General features: G+C 36.2%; 2 protein-coding genes across 2 annotated transcripts; one reads left to right on the forward strand and one right to left on the reverse strand.

Annotated features, from left to right (window-relative positions):
• The first annotated feature begins 401 nt into the window (after positions 1–401).
• On the forward strand, positions 402–7,365 carry abcg2b (ATP-binding cassette, sub-family G (WHITE), member 2b). The gene is made up of 15 exons (XM_016249741.1): positions 402–878; positions 1,427–1,486; positions 1,583–1,700; positions 1,938–2,093; positions 2,976–3,133; positions 3,907–4,058; positions 4,589–4,672; positions 4,804–4,946; positions 5,159–5,310; positions 5,502–5,591; positions 6,137–6,261; positions 6,398–6,552; positions 6,658–6,747; positions 6,878–6,930; positions 7,218–7,365. The coding sequence occupies exons 1-15, from the start codon at positions 706–708 to the stop codon at positions 7,363–7,365; spliced, it is 1,857 nt and encodes a 618-aa protein (XP_016105227.1). The 5' UTR covers positions 402–705.
• Positions 7,366–9,965: 2,600 nt separating this feature from the next.
• On the reverse strand, positions 9,966–14,030 carry LOC107564588 (fascin-like). Its single transcript, XM_016249706.1, has 5 exons — positions 13,108–14,030; positions 12,259–12,415; positions 11,781–11,902; positions 11,497–11,667; positions 9,966–10,590 (listed from the first exon to the last, which is right to left on the reverse strand). The coding sequence occupies exons 1-5, from the start codon at positions 13,934–13,936 to the stop codon at positions 10,385–10,387; spliced, it is 1,485 nt and encodes a 494-aa protein (XP_016105192.1). The 5' UTR covers positions 13,937–14,030; the 3' UTR covers positions 9,966–10,384.

Raw genomic sequence — 14,030 nt, forward strand, 5'->3', positions numbered from 1 at the left:
TCCACTTTTAAAGCAGAGTAAAAATACTTCACTATTGTCCGCCTCTGGATATAAATGTTAAAAGGGAAATAAATATTATATTTTATTTATATATAAATAAAAAAATTATTGATAATCAAGTTGTTTCAGTCCAGTTAATGTTTATTGTTAACAAATAAGTAAATATTTCACAACAAATAGACATGTGTGCCACAAACTATCAATCACATGACAGAAGGCATGTAGTAGATTGTGGATAATTTAGAAATTTAAATATGATATAGTAGTCTTAGTTCAATTAAACTCATCAATGAGCTATACTGAATTGTATACTGACGTTGAAAAAAGGATATTTAAGGAGGTTTTGATTGCATTTCACAAAAAGTTTTAAACATGTAGATAGTCAAAATGTTATGTTGCTAGAAAACCATTAACATTAAAATTAGTGACATTTTTCCTATTACGTATAAACATTTAACATATTTTGAACTATGTTATATGTTGTTTCATAAGTGCAGGAGTTGCATAGCAGCAAGTGTTACGTAGAACTGGGGCGTGTGAGGACTTTGACAGGAGGCGCGCAGTGACCTCTGGTTATATGGGTAATTCACGTCTGGAGTATAAGGTCCTGAAAGGGTGGAGCATCAATAGACTCTTAAATGTTCATTCCACCTGGAAGCTTGTCACTTTTTCTCTCCTCTTCTCTGCTTCAGTCTCTCTGGCTCCATGGATGTGAGTGAGTTAAAAATGTTGCCTGCCGGGGAAAGCGATGGCACAAAGGTGTGTGTAAAGGTGCCGGGCCCAACTCTGACATACCAGAATATTCAATATTGCATTAGAGAAAGCCGTGGACCGTGCCGCAAGAGAGGTCCTGAGCGAGAAATCCTAAAAAATGTCAGGTTAGTGTCTCCGAGTGTGTGTTTATGTGCTGTAGAAACAGTTAGAGCAGATTCTTCATAAGAACTGAAGTCAGTTCTTATGAAGAATCTGCTCTAACTGTTTCTACAGCACATAAACACACTGCTATATGCAGTCAAATTTGAGTTCACGTCATTTTGATACAGATAACACTTATCTTTAAGATAAGCAACCCAGATCCATTTTATATGCGTGTGTATATCACTGTCCTTCTATGTGTTTTAGTGTTTTTTATATCTGGAAAAGAAATGTTTTGTGACCTAATGCTAAAATATTTGTTCAGAGTTTAGATGTTTAGAGATTAAAATAAAAAAGAAGAACTGAAATTGTAATTCTCCATAGTTTTTGTGTATGTTAGTATCTTTCTTTCTTTCTTTCTTTCTTTCTTTCTTAACGGTTCAGGCATATTAAAAATACAATTGATTTAATTTAGATGTTGCCACATAGAGCACATTTTTAGGTTATTTGATAAACATTTTTACAGTGCACTGTTTTGCTGTTTTGACTGTTTTGCTATTTCCCGTTTTAGTGGAATCATGAAAACCGGCCTGAATGCAATCATGGGAGCAACAGGAAGCGGCAAAACATCGTAAGACGCTCACAGAATCAACAGACTGAAAGGTTACAACTGATGAAGAGCTGGCAACTACACTCAATTTCTAACCTTTACTTTTGTTGTGTGAAGGCTGTTAGATGTGATCGCTGGAAGGAAGGATCCTCACGGTTTGCGTTCAGGTCAAGTTCTGGTTGACAACAAGGTCGTGACCTCTGACCTCCGTCTCATGTCTGCCTATGTCGTACAGGTGAGAATGCAGAATTTTACAATCAGTAGTATGTCTGTCGTGAGGATAAAGGAATATTCTTCTCTGTTGTGATGCACATGTAAGTGTTAATGCAGGGAAGATTATTGTGGAATAGAGTTATTTTTGTCTCCTGTTCAAGAGCCTTTTGCTTAGCTCAAAATCAAACACATTCATTTAGTTGGTTTAATTCTTGACATTTTCTTTGATCTGTGTCTGTCTGTCTGTGTCCTTCTGTAGGATGATATCCTGATGGGCACTCTGACTGTGCGGGAGAATCTTTTATTCTCTGGAAATCTGCGGTTGCCTAGGAAACAGTATTCCACTGCTGATAAGGATAAAAAAGTGAAGAGCATCATTCAGGAGCTGGGATTAGAGGACTGCGCAGACACCAAGGTTAGTCCCAAATGCTACTGATGCTTTTTAGGTCCGGCTCTTTTAATGCAGTTTAAAAAAAACTATTTATATAAACATTGTCTTGAATAAACCACTCATTCATTTTGATAATTTTTGTGGGGCATATACTCAAAAATGTAACTGTACCGAGATTGCAGGAGAAAAGGAAAAAAGTTATTAATTTGGTATAGTCTTGTTTTTAATTTAGTTTTAATTGTTTTAAAATGAATAAGGAGTAGTGAAGTAATACATTTTTGTTTTAAAATGATCAATTATTAAAATTATTTATAATTGAAAAATGTCTGTTCAGAAAAATTAGTCACAAGGTTACAAATATCTTTTATAAAGGTATTTTTATGACAAGGTATTCATGGTATTAATAATTCAAAAATCTTTTGACCTAAAAATGAAATACGGTACATGTCATTTAAATAAAGGCTGTCAAAAATACAGTAACATGTTAATTTCTGTGATTAATATTTTCTGTTTAATACATAAAAAATATCAAAATATTACCAAAAGTTTTGACTAGTAATTTTCTTATTTATTATGAAAATTAATGTGCAAAATAAACTTATAGTTATATTGATAGAAACAGAAATAATAAAGTTTTACTGTAATGTTGAATGGCTATATTTACGCATTGTATCCTCAGACATTGGTACATAATTCCATGCCATTATACATAGTACTTATATATAGATGCTTTTAAACAAAAATGTAAAATATACTGTCTTCTGTATATAGTTTTTACATTAATTTGGAGATTCAATGTAAAACTGTATTTATGATTACAAATTTGAATGTTATGCAAAAAAAACTTTTTGTTATTGATTGACAGCACTAATCGAAATGTGTTAAATAGATATATCTTTCTTCAAGATTGGTACAGAGTTTATAAGAGGTGTATCAGGAGGAGAAAGAAAGCGCTGTAGCATTGGTATGGAGCTCATTACATCTCCTACTCTTCTGTTCCTGGATGAACCGACCACAGGCCTTGACTCCAATACAGCTAACAGCATCATTGCTCTCTTACACAGGTACAAACTTATTTTAATAACCCTCCATCGCCCAGCTTATTAAGTACCTCATATAGTGCCTACATGACCTGCTTGTTTGGTAACCACTTGAAATCTTTAAAGGGATACTCCACCCCCAAAATGAAAATGTTGTCATTAATCACTTACCCCCATGTCGTTCCAAACCCATTAAAGCTTTGTTCGTCTTCGGAACACAATTTAAAATATTTTGGATGAAAACCGGGAGGCTTGTGACTGTCCCATTGACTGCCAAGTAAATTACAATGTCAAGGTCCAGAAAAGTATGAAAGACATGTCGTCAGAATAGTCCGTCTGCCATCAGTGGTTCAACCGTAACGCTATGAAGCGACGAGAATACTTTTTGTATGCAAAGAAAACAAAAATAACAACTTTATTGTTGACAGACACTGTCAACAATAAAGTCATTATTTTTGTTTTCTTCGCACACAAAAAGTATTCTCATCGCTTCATAACGTTACGGTTGAACCAGTGATGGCAGACGGACTATTCTGACGACATGTCTTTCATACTTTTCTGGACCTTGACAGAGTAATTTACTTGGCAGTCAATTGGACAGTCACAAGCCTCCCGGTTTTCATCCAAAATATCTTAAATTGTGTTCCGAAGACGAACGAAGATTTAACGGGTTTGGAACGACATGGGGGTAAGTGATTAATGACAACATTTTCATTTTGGGGTGGAGTATTCCTTTAAGTTCATGTCAGTTTGTCTTATCGCTTCAACTGTCCTCTTTCTCTCTTCTGGTCATTCAGGTTGTCACGGGGTGGTAGAACTATCATTTTCTCTATCCACCAGCCACGTTACTCAATCTTCAGGCTCTTTGATCACCTGACACTGCTCCATAAGGGAGAAACCGTTTATGCTGGCGCTGCCGGCAAAGCCATGGACTATTTCCAGAGTCTGGGTAAAATATATACATATATTTGATATGCTGGTGATATGAATATGAATGAAAGGAAAACTTTATATCTGAGTGATCTCATCCAACTTACAAAAACATCACTGTTTTTGGACACTAGAAAGATGGTATTCTTTGAAATACCATATAAACACTGTGGTATAAATATAGTAATACAGCATATATAGTATTTATTTATTTATATTATTTTAATTTTTGTTCAACAACAAAGAAACAATTTTCTATTATTTGCTACACTAAACAACATTTAACATTTAGTTCACATAATGCATTATAAAAAAAAGGCGCCGGGGTTGCCAGAGTTAAATAAAATCAAAACAACACATGAGTAGCCTTTTTGCTTCTGCAAACATAAAATACTACAGTATTACATAAAATATTCAGTCAGTGGCTAGTATCTTCACTACATTTTCTTGCTATATAATAGAAAAAGAATATTTAATTATCTGTCTTGTTTTTAGACATTATTAAATTAATTATTCATATTCATTATTATTTTCTCCTCTGTTGATAAGGTTACACATGTGAGGCTTTCAACAACCCTGCAGATTTCTTTCTGGACATAACAAATGGGGAGGCCCTTTCTTCAATGCCAACAGGTGATACACATTCACAGACATGCAAATATGAACACATAGAAATTAAACTAAGGCATCGACTTACATAAAGTAGTAAATGTTTCGTGGTATTGTTCAGTCACATGGTTCAAAAGTTTCTCTCTGTTCCTTAGAGAAGTCATTGGCTGATATTTACAGGGAGTCTCACTACTGTGATGCTGTCAAAGAGGAGTTGAAATGTATCACTGAACCATCAGATCCCTCATCTGAAGCCAAGAGCAAGGCAGCATCCTATGCCACATCATTTTTCTACCAGGTTTGTTTCATAAGAAAAAAATATTTTTGCATGTGTGTTCAGTAAATGATTAACCAGTACAATATTGACCTGCTGTTCAACTTTAGCTCATATCTGTTATCAGGTCAGCTATGGGTGAAATGAGCAGTGAGCCATAAACCTTGTCTTCGTTTTTTTGTGTGTATGTATATGTGTGTACTTACATGAAATCATGCATGTGTGTTTGTATGCAGTTAAAGGTGGTATGCTGGAGGACAATGCTGAACGTTGTCAGGAATCCTCAGACCTCATATGCTCAGATGGCAATGAACATTCTCTGTGCTCTGCTGATTGGACTCATCTACTACCAGATGCCTTTAACTCTTCCTGAAGCCTTGCAGAACAGGTACTGACAGATCCATGCATCCATCCATCAATCCATCCATTCTTCATTACAATTTGTGTGTGTGTGTGTGTGTGTGTGTGTATTTAGAAATTGCTGTCCCCACATGTAACCTCCTAGTCAAGACTCCTCACAATGTAGCAAAAACAAGTATGTGTGTGTGTGTGTGTGTGTGTGTGTGTGTGTGTGTGCAGGATTGGAGCATTCTTCTTTCTCATCATCAACATGGTGTTTGGCAACCTATCAGCAGTTGAACTCTTCATTAATGAAAGAGCAATCTTTGTGTGAGTATAATATTAGCAATTACGGTATGTCAAGACAAGTCACGCTTGTTTTTATAGCACTTCATTCAATACAGATGGTTTAAAAGCAGTTTTACAGTTCATACAGTTATGCTTTTAAGTGTGTTTATCTCTAAGTGTTATTTTAATATTATTTATGTAATATTATAGTATTTATAAATATTTTTTGCTTTTAGCTTTTATTTTTATATTTAAAAATATATATATTTTTTATTTTAATTTGAGTTTTTATTAACTTTGTTATGTGCTTATTTGTATTGATTTTTAATATTTAGCTTTAATTTATTTTTTATTTCAGTATCAGTAGTTTTAGTACTTAAACTTATTTTACTTCAGTTTGTTGCAAAGTTTGTTGATTTCAGATTTATTTCAACTAACAAAAAAGGATTTTTCGTAGTTTTAGCTTTAGTTTTGGTTAACAGTAACAACATTATGTGTCCAGATGCTGTATGTATGAAAATAAACTCCCTTTCATTCATTTTTCTTTTACAAAACCAAGTAAGTCTGTTTATATGCGTGTGTTTTAGGCACGAGAACTCTGGGGGATATTACCGTACATCTGTGTATTTCCTGTCCAAGGTGTTTGTGGATCTGTTACCAAATCGCATTGTGCCGATTTTCATCTTCTCCAGCATTTCTTACTATATGATGGGTTAGCAGCACACATAATACATTATTAGTATGCTAAACATGTGGCACATCATTTAAAACTATCAGTAGCATGTATTCTATACTAAATAAAATGAATATGCACAGTAAGTGTACATACTGTATATATTTGTGAACAGGGTTGAATCCATCATTCCCGACCTTCCTGTGTTTTGCATTGACCATGTCCATGGTCAGTCTGGCAGGAGTCAGCTTGGCCTTCCTTGTCAGTGCCAGCGTGAGCACATTCGCCATGGCCAACGTCCTCATTGCCTTGCCTTTTGTCTTCATGATGGTCAGAATTCAAACATACGCACTAATATCACCAGTATGTTCTAGTTCCTTTCTTGTACCATTCTCTCTTTCTTATTCGCTCTTTCTTTCGGTGTCTTTGTTGCAGGTGTTTGGAGGGTTCCTGGTGAATCTCAACTCCATGCTCAACTGGCTGTCCTGGCTCAAGTGGGCCAGCATCTTCAAATATGGACTAGATGTAAGGAGGAGGACAAGAATGCAATGCAAAAAATGTTGTTAAATTCAAAGAGTGCATCATATGGTTTTTTTAATACATCTTTATCAGATTGTTTAAAAAGTGCTGATTATTGTGTTTTGTTCTTTTGTAGGCTGTGACTATAAATGAAATGAAAGGGCAGGTCTTCTACAGTGGCAATGCGACGTAAGTTACTCAAACTGTAGATAAAGTGTAATCACAGTTCAGTTAAGGTCACACATTTTATAACTCGACCTCTTGCATCATGACAGACACACACACTACCGTTCAAAAGCTTGGGGTCAGTTAGATTCGATTTTTTCTTCAATACTTTTATTCAGAAGACATGCATTAAATTGATTAGTACAGACGTGCTACAAAAGATTTCCACCCCTCACACAAAATATATTCTTTGAGCCATTCATCAATTACGTTTTTGACTTGCCAGTATTTGATTTCTTTCTCATGGTCAGACTAACAGGAGAGATGTATCTGCAGTCTCAGGGGATCGACTACAGTGTGTGGGGCTTCTGGCAGAACCAGGTGGCTCTTCTGGGCATTATACTGGTGTGCATGACGTTTGCATACATACAGTTGCGCAGGATCAACCGCTGGAAATAATGTGCATGTTCTTCATAACAGATTCACTCGTACACACATTATGTAATTTCATAAAATTCTTATTTTGTTACACCATGTCCATTTCTGTATGTTTAATTCACATTTCATTCACATTTTTAATCTAGGCTTTCTGGGTTTGACACTGATACATTTTTGGAAATATGAAATGCTCTGTAAAAAACCCATGTTGAGTGCGACATATCTGCATCTAAAATTTATTATCAACTATTTAAATGCTTTTCTGCTAGATTTAGTAAAATGATTAGATAAAATGATAAACGAAAGGTAAAGTGACTAAATGTTTCAACTTTGTGCAATTGGACTATTAACCCAACTTTATAGTTACTGACATATAACCTTTGTGACATGTAAATGCAAATATATTAAATGTAATTTAAGTTCTCAATTCTGTGCACATGGAAGGCACGTACTTCAAAAATACAAGGTCATAGATTTTACTTTATTTAACCAAAAAGTTCATACTTTCAAATTCATTTTTCATATATTTTGATCTATATTTGTTTATCACATTAATAAAATCATAAACCATGCAAGGCATTTGTTTTCTGGATATTTTCATATTGCGAAAAATAAATTCTCAGCTCATCTCTCTTTGTTTATCTACAACACAATTTGAAGTGAAATCTCTCCATCATAGAATTTGTTCTCCAGTTGTTGCTGTAGTCTCTAAAACCCACAGAAAGCAGCTGCAGACATTTCTTTGTTATTGCCACATAGAATAGTCACATCTGTTAGATATTAGTAAATCCTTATGTGTGTTGTGTGTGTGTGTGTAGTGCAGTCTTCTTGGGTTTCATTCAGAGCCACACTGTCAGCGCAAAAAATCTTGGAAAGCGTTCAAGGTCGAGGTGGAGAGAATTAAGAGGAAAATAGTTAAAGCTGCTAAAGTAACTTTGGGCGCTCTAGCGGTTAATAAACAGAAGTGCGTGCGTCTTGCGGAAGAACATTGTAGCCGGAGCTACTTCTCTCTGTTTATGTCTATGGCGAATCACGCAGGTACCAGGCTACTCCGCAGCGGTACCTACCCGAACCAGTCTAAATAGTCCGAGTATAAACACTTATTATAAATCCATAATTTATAGTTTGGAAAATGGATTCATGGTGTACTCGCTTATTACATACATTTTGTAAATTTTGAACTCAAAAAAGTGACGGACTGTAGCTTTAAGGAATAGAGAAGAGAGACAAAGAGCCAGCAAGAAGAAACAAAATCTACTCACATTTACTTAGAAAATGTCAAATTCTAGTTAAAAATTTTTTTATCATCGGTTAACTTAGGCTACTACGTGAGATGAACCTGCTTCTCTTAGAAAAACTGAAAGCACACTTTTTACTTTATGACATTTTCTGTTTATTTCATTGTCATGTCCAGTTGCAAATGGCACATAATGAGAATTTCAAAAATGAATTTCAAAAAACTGCATTTTCACACCTTAGGAGATATTATCCCACTAAGGAAGGCACAAACACTTTGTCTTTTTCTTTCAACACATTCACATGAAAAAGCTTTAGCCGAAAAAGTGCAAATCAACATGTTATCATCAATAAGCTAAAACACACTGTTGTTCCAGAAGTCAGAATAATGCTGAATACAAGTCATGTTACCCAAAATAGCCACAAACCCCACAAGTAACAATTTGACAAACAAATGACTTTGTGTGCCTGTGTATGTGCGTGTAAGGAAATCTGAATCTCTCTGATGTGAACAAGCATCTTTCTCCAGTGTAGCTATTTAAAACCTGGCCTCATTACAGAAGCCAGTTCACTCTAAAAATGTTTTTGGGAGCAGAAACAAACCCTATGGCCGAAGGCTCGGCTTATGAGACACGGCTGTATGCCCATTTTGCATAAGCAAATTATTGACCATTATGTAATAGCACATTTAGATTCTAAATTTCCTTGAAACAGGTATAAGGAGCGAAATAAGGCCATGAAAGCATTTGAGAGGCAATGACAGTGACTTGAATGAGCCTACATGATGTGCATTAAATTGGTTAACATATTTTTGCAAGATTTCATTCCATTAAACAGTTATCTTGGTAACACTTTACATAAGGTCACATTTATTAACATTAGTTGATGTATTAAATAACATGAAATAATGTTTATTTAACATTTATTAATCAATGTTAATGTTAGTCATTAAAAAGTTATTACAGTTACTGTTCGTTTGTTAGTTCACAGTGCATTAACTAATGTTAATACATACATATTATGATTTTAAAAATGCATTAGTAAATGTTAAAATTAACTAACTAAGATTAATAAATACTGTAGAAGTGTTGTAGTTCATGTTAACTATATGTTAACAAATGAAAGCTTATTGTAAAGTGTTACTGCTATCTTGAGTTTGAGCAAAGAACATCAACAGTTTGTGTGACAATTATCCAGTTTTTACAAATATTTTATCAGTACACCATCAACTTGTGCTTCTCTTAAAGGGACAGTTCAGCCAAAAATGAAAATTCTGTCATCATTTATTCTCCCTTACGTTGTTCCAAACCTGTATCCATTTCTTTCTTCTGATGAACACAAAAGAAGATATTTTGTAGAGCGCTGATAACCAAACAGTTTTGGCTCCCTTTGACTTCAATTGTATTTTTGTTCATAAAATGAGAATCAAAAGGGTCCAATGCTTTTTTGGGGGTTTGCACCCCAGTGTTCTTCAAAATATTGTCTTTTATGCGGCACAGAAAAAACGTCGTACAGGTTTCAATAATATGAGGATGAGTAAATCATGCCAGAATTCATAATTTTGTCTGAACTATTTAATTTAATGAGTTTTAAAGTTTAAGCTAATTTGTGCATTTGCTTATACTTATACATTCAAATGTGTTTTTGTGCCTTGATCCATTAGATTATGTTGAGATATTTTTGTATGTTGTGTGATATGGACTGTATGTTATCATGTGCTTATGCTGTAGAGAATGTGTTATGTTTAAGTATAGGTTTAGAGAACACACATGTTTGTTTGTGTGTGTAGACTGCTGAATGTTTCTCAGTATTCCCACAATGTTGCATCAGCAATCCCCTGACCGCTGGCTTTGAGCACCCCAGCATGGTCTCCCTTAAGATACTTGCCCTCCTTTGTCTTAATGGCCACTTTATTATAATCACAGAACTCAAAGAGGAAATAGACAGGTGTGTCACTGCTGCTGATCACAGAGCCATCTGCCTCCACCGTCCAGTACTTCCCCACTGAGTCTGACCAGAGAAATGAGAGAAATAGAAAGTAACAGACAACACAGAATTTCTGAGAGAGAGAAAAAAACATTTTTAGGGCTGTATTATTGAATAAATGTTAATAAATCATTATGTTGTTAAAGTTTTATACATTTACGTGATTACACATGCATTTTGATTATTAACATTTTAATAAACCATTAAATTGGATTGCACGAAAATGAAAAAAAGGATAAAAAAACTAAACAGATTTCATAGGGCCCTAAAAAAGTATTTATTTATTTATATTAATTTATTTATGTATCTTAGAAAAGATATTTAAAACATTTCTAGGATTAAAATCTTAATGGCCCAGAATTTGGGAAAATTTAAAACAGATATTATAGGCTTTTTGATTACAAAAAATGTAATTTAAACATTAAAATAAATTCCAGACAAAAAAAAGGAATCCAGAAAAATTATAACAGAAATTAGGGGAAAAAATTAAACAGATTCTTAAAAAATGTAAAATAAAAAATTAAACAGGGACCTAAAAATGTATTTAAGAAAAAAAATCTTTAGAAAAGATATATGAAAAAATAAAGTTTTCTTAAAGTTTTCTTTTTCCATTCAGTAAAAACTGAATGGCTCCAATATTCTTCAAAATTTTGTCATTTATGCTCCACAGAAGTCATACAGGTTTCAATGACATGAGAAAACAGAATTTGTGAATACATTTAAACATTAAAATAATTTACATTTTATTTTATTGTTTATCATTTAAACATTAAAATAAAATCCAGAAAAATGTAAATGGAAAATCCGAATTTGGGAAAAATAAAACAGGAAAAAAAGTGTCAACAGATTTCGTAGGACCCTAAGTAATTATTTACATCCTATCAAAACTGTTAGTAAATCTTCATGAATTGTAGTAGCACTATCACTCACCTCTGAGGCTGTAAGCATTGCTGTTGTACTCTAACTGGAAGACATCATAGGATGAGCGGTTGGAATCAAGTGTTCCAGTTCCTTGTTTGCGGCAACCAATAAAGCCGTGTTCCCCACGCAGCACAATCAATGGCCTGTTGATAAGCTTCAACACAAACTCCTCCTGCTCACCTGTTAAACAAAGCAACACCGGCTACAGCACACTGTACATGTGAAAGATAGGTGTGGTGCTATTGATTTACACAAGCACGACAAAAATTGTAATTAGCCATTCAGACACAAACCTGCGGAGTCCACAGCAGCCGCCAGCTGTCCGTTCTTTTTGGCTGCCACGTATTTACCATTACTGGCCTTCAGTGCGACTTTGGACCCTTTCCACTCAAGGTCAAAGAAACAACTGGGGGATCTGGGATAAACAGTCAGTTTCTTAAGAATCAACATGAAAACTAATCACATTTAGTAATGTACATTTCTGGTCTTATTGAGCACAATTGAGCTTGTGTACTTTTTGTGTACTATATGTACAGTCTTTATAGATATATAATTGTCGAACAACCTGAGTAAACAGATGACCATGCAAACAAACATCTATCCAAGGTGAGCTGTTATATTTGTATTCCCTATTGCCTTTATTCATTCCTCTTGCCATATGGTTCACTCCACAAATATCTTTCAAACTGGCTAATCTACTTTTCTACCCTGTGCCTATTACGTCTATGTGACATTTTCCTAACTTAGTTAAGTACAGTTAATTGTTCTTACTTAGTGGAGGCAGAGCATTGGATCGCTCCACTTGGGGTGAGACTCCAATACTTCCCATTGCAAGATCGGAAGGTACAGCGCTTTGTCTCCCTGTCCATCTCCATCTGAAACACCTCCTGATCAGACTCCTCATCCTGATTGGCTGATAAATCAACCCCTAAAAAATAGTAATTCAATCAGAGTTTGTTTTCAGCCAAAAGACTAGTGAGTGAAGTTAAACAAAATATATTGTGAACATGTACTGTTTTTCTTCATAAAGCTGTACTACAAAAGTGAAATGTGCATCTGTTACATTCAGGAGCTCTTAATTTATTTGGTCCCTTAAACAACATTACCCTTCATAAATTTGGGATTAGAAAAACTTTTGATGTTTTTTAAAGGTCTATTTCGCTCATCAAGGCTGCATTTATTTGATCAAAAATACAGTAAAAACAGTAATATTGTGAAATATTCAAATTAGAATTCAAAATAATGTTTTCCATTTTAATATATTTTGAAATATAATTTATTTCAGTGGTGGCAAAACTGAATTTCAGAAATCATTCTAATATGCTGATTTATTATGAATATTAAAAACAGTTGTGCTGCTTAATATTAGAACAGCATTTATTCATATCTTTTGTAGCAATATACACAATATACACTACCACTCAAAAGTTTGGGGTAAAGGGTTTTTTTTTTTAAATAAATTAATTTCTTTCATTTAGTGGCTACTAAACTCAAAATGATTTACCAAATCCAAAAGTGGCCCATTTCACTTAAACTCACCCTATTTTCGCCCAAATGTGGTGCATAACCGTTATTAACAGCGTTATTTATTAATCAGCATGCTGCAGTCACACATCTCACCCTGGCGCATGGAGATGTTTCTCTCGTTGCTGGCGGTAAGCACCACTTGCCCGTGACTTTGCTCGAGGACAAACAGCTCAAATTTGCCGACGCGCGCGCTCTTGCCAGACTTCATGGTCCCGGTGGGGCCCGTGGGCGCGATGTATTTGCCCGTGGCGTCCCGGAAAGCCACCTTCCCCGCGCGAAATTCCAGCGTGAACCCGGTGCCCGTGCCCGGTTTGGCCGTCAGGGCACCGCTGCACGTGAGGAAGCGGTTGTCGGCGGTCTGCAGGTGATACCGGTGATCCAGGTAGACGAGCGTGAGCAGCGAGTCCACGCCCCACGGCACGTCGCGGTCCACGGCGAGCTCGCTCTTGTCGGCACACAGGTGCGCGTACCGCTTGCGCGCGATGCTGTACACGTTCACCTGAGGATGGACGGCTAGGTGCACGTTCCATTTCTCCGCAGGCGAGATGCTTTGCGCAAAGCACGCGATCCGGTCCTCGGTCCCGCCCAGGTAGCGCGAGTGGGGCTCGGACTGCAGGGACCACCGGCCGTCGTCGTGGGCGATCACGAGGAACCGACAGTCCGGGCCGGGCGGCTCGCTGTCCGCCGTCACGTTGCCGTCCTTGTCGGTGGCGAGGTAGCGACCCAGGTGGCTTTTGATGAACACGGCGTTGGAGTCTCCGTGGTCACCGGACTGCTCCAGGGTCCACACCTGCTTTTTCTTCATGGAGCTCGCAGAGGCGTTGATTTTAAAACCGAACGTCTCCGCTGTCAGGTATTTGTTGTCGGCGTTTATCAGCCCGAAGCGAATCACCAAAGTCTCGCCCAATCCTTCCGAAGACATGCTGGAGCTGTTTGGATGTTACGGTTCGGTGAGAATCGGTGAGCAGCGGTTCCGAGGAGCGGGTGTGACGAGTGTGATGGCTTGAGTGTGTGTG

This window comes from Sinocyclocheilus grahami, unplaced genomic scaffold, assembly GCF_001515645.1.
Source record: "Sinocyclocheilus grahami isolate Dianchi unplaced genomic scaffold, SAMN03320097.WGS_v1.1 scaffold25.1, whole genome shotgun sequence".
In the NCBI taxonomy this organism is placed as follows: Eukaryota; Metazoa; Chordata; class Actinopteri; order Cypriniformes; family Cyprinidae; genus Sinocyclocheilus; species Sinocyclocheilus grahami.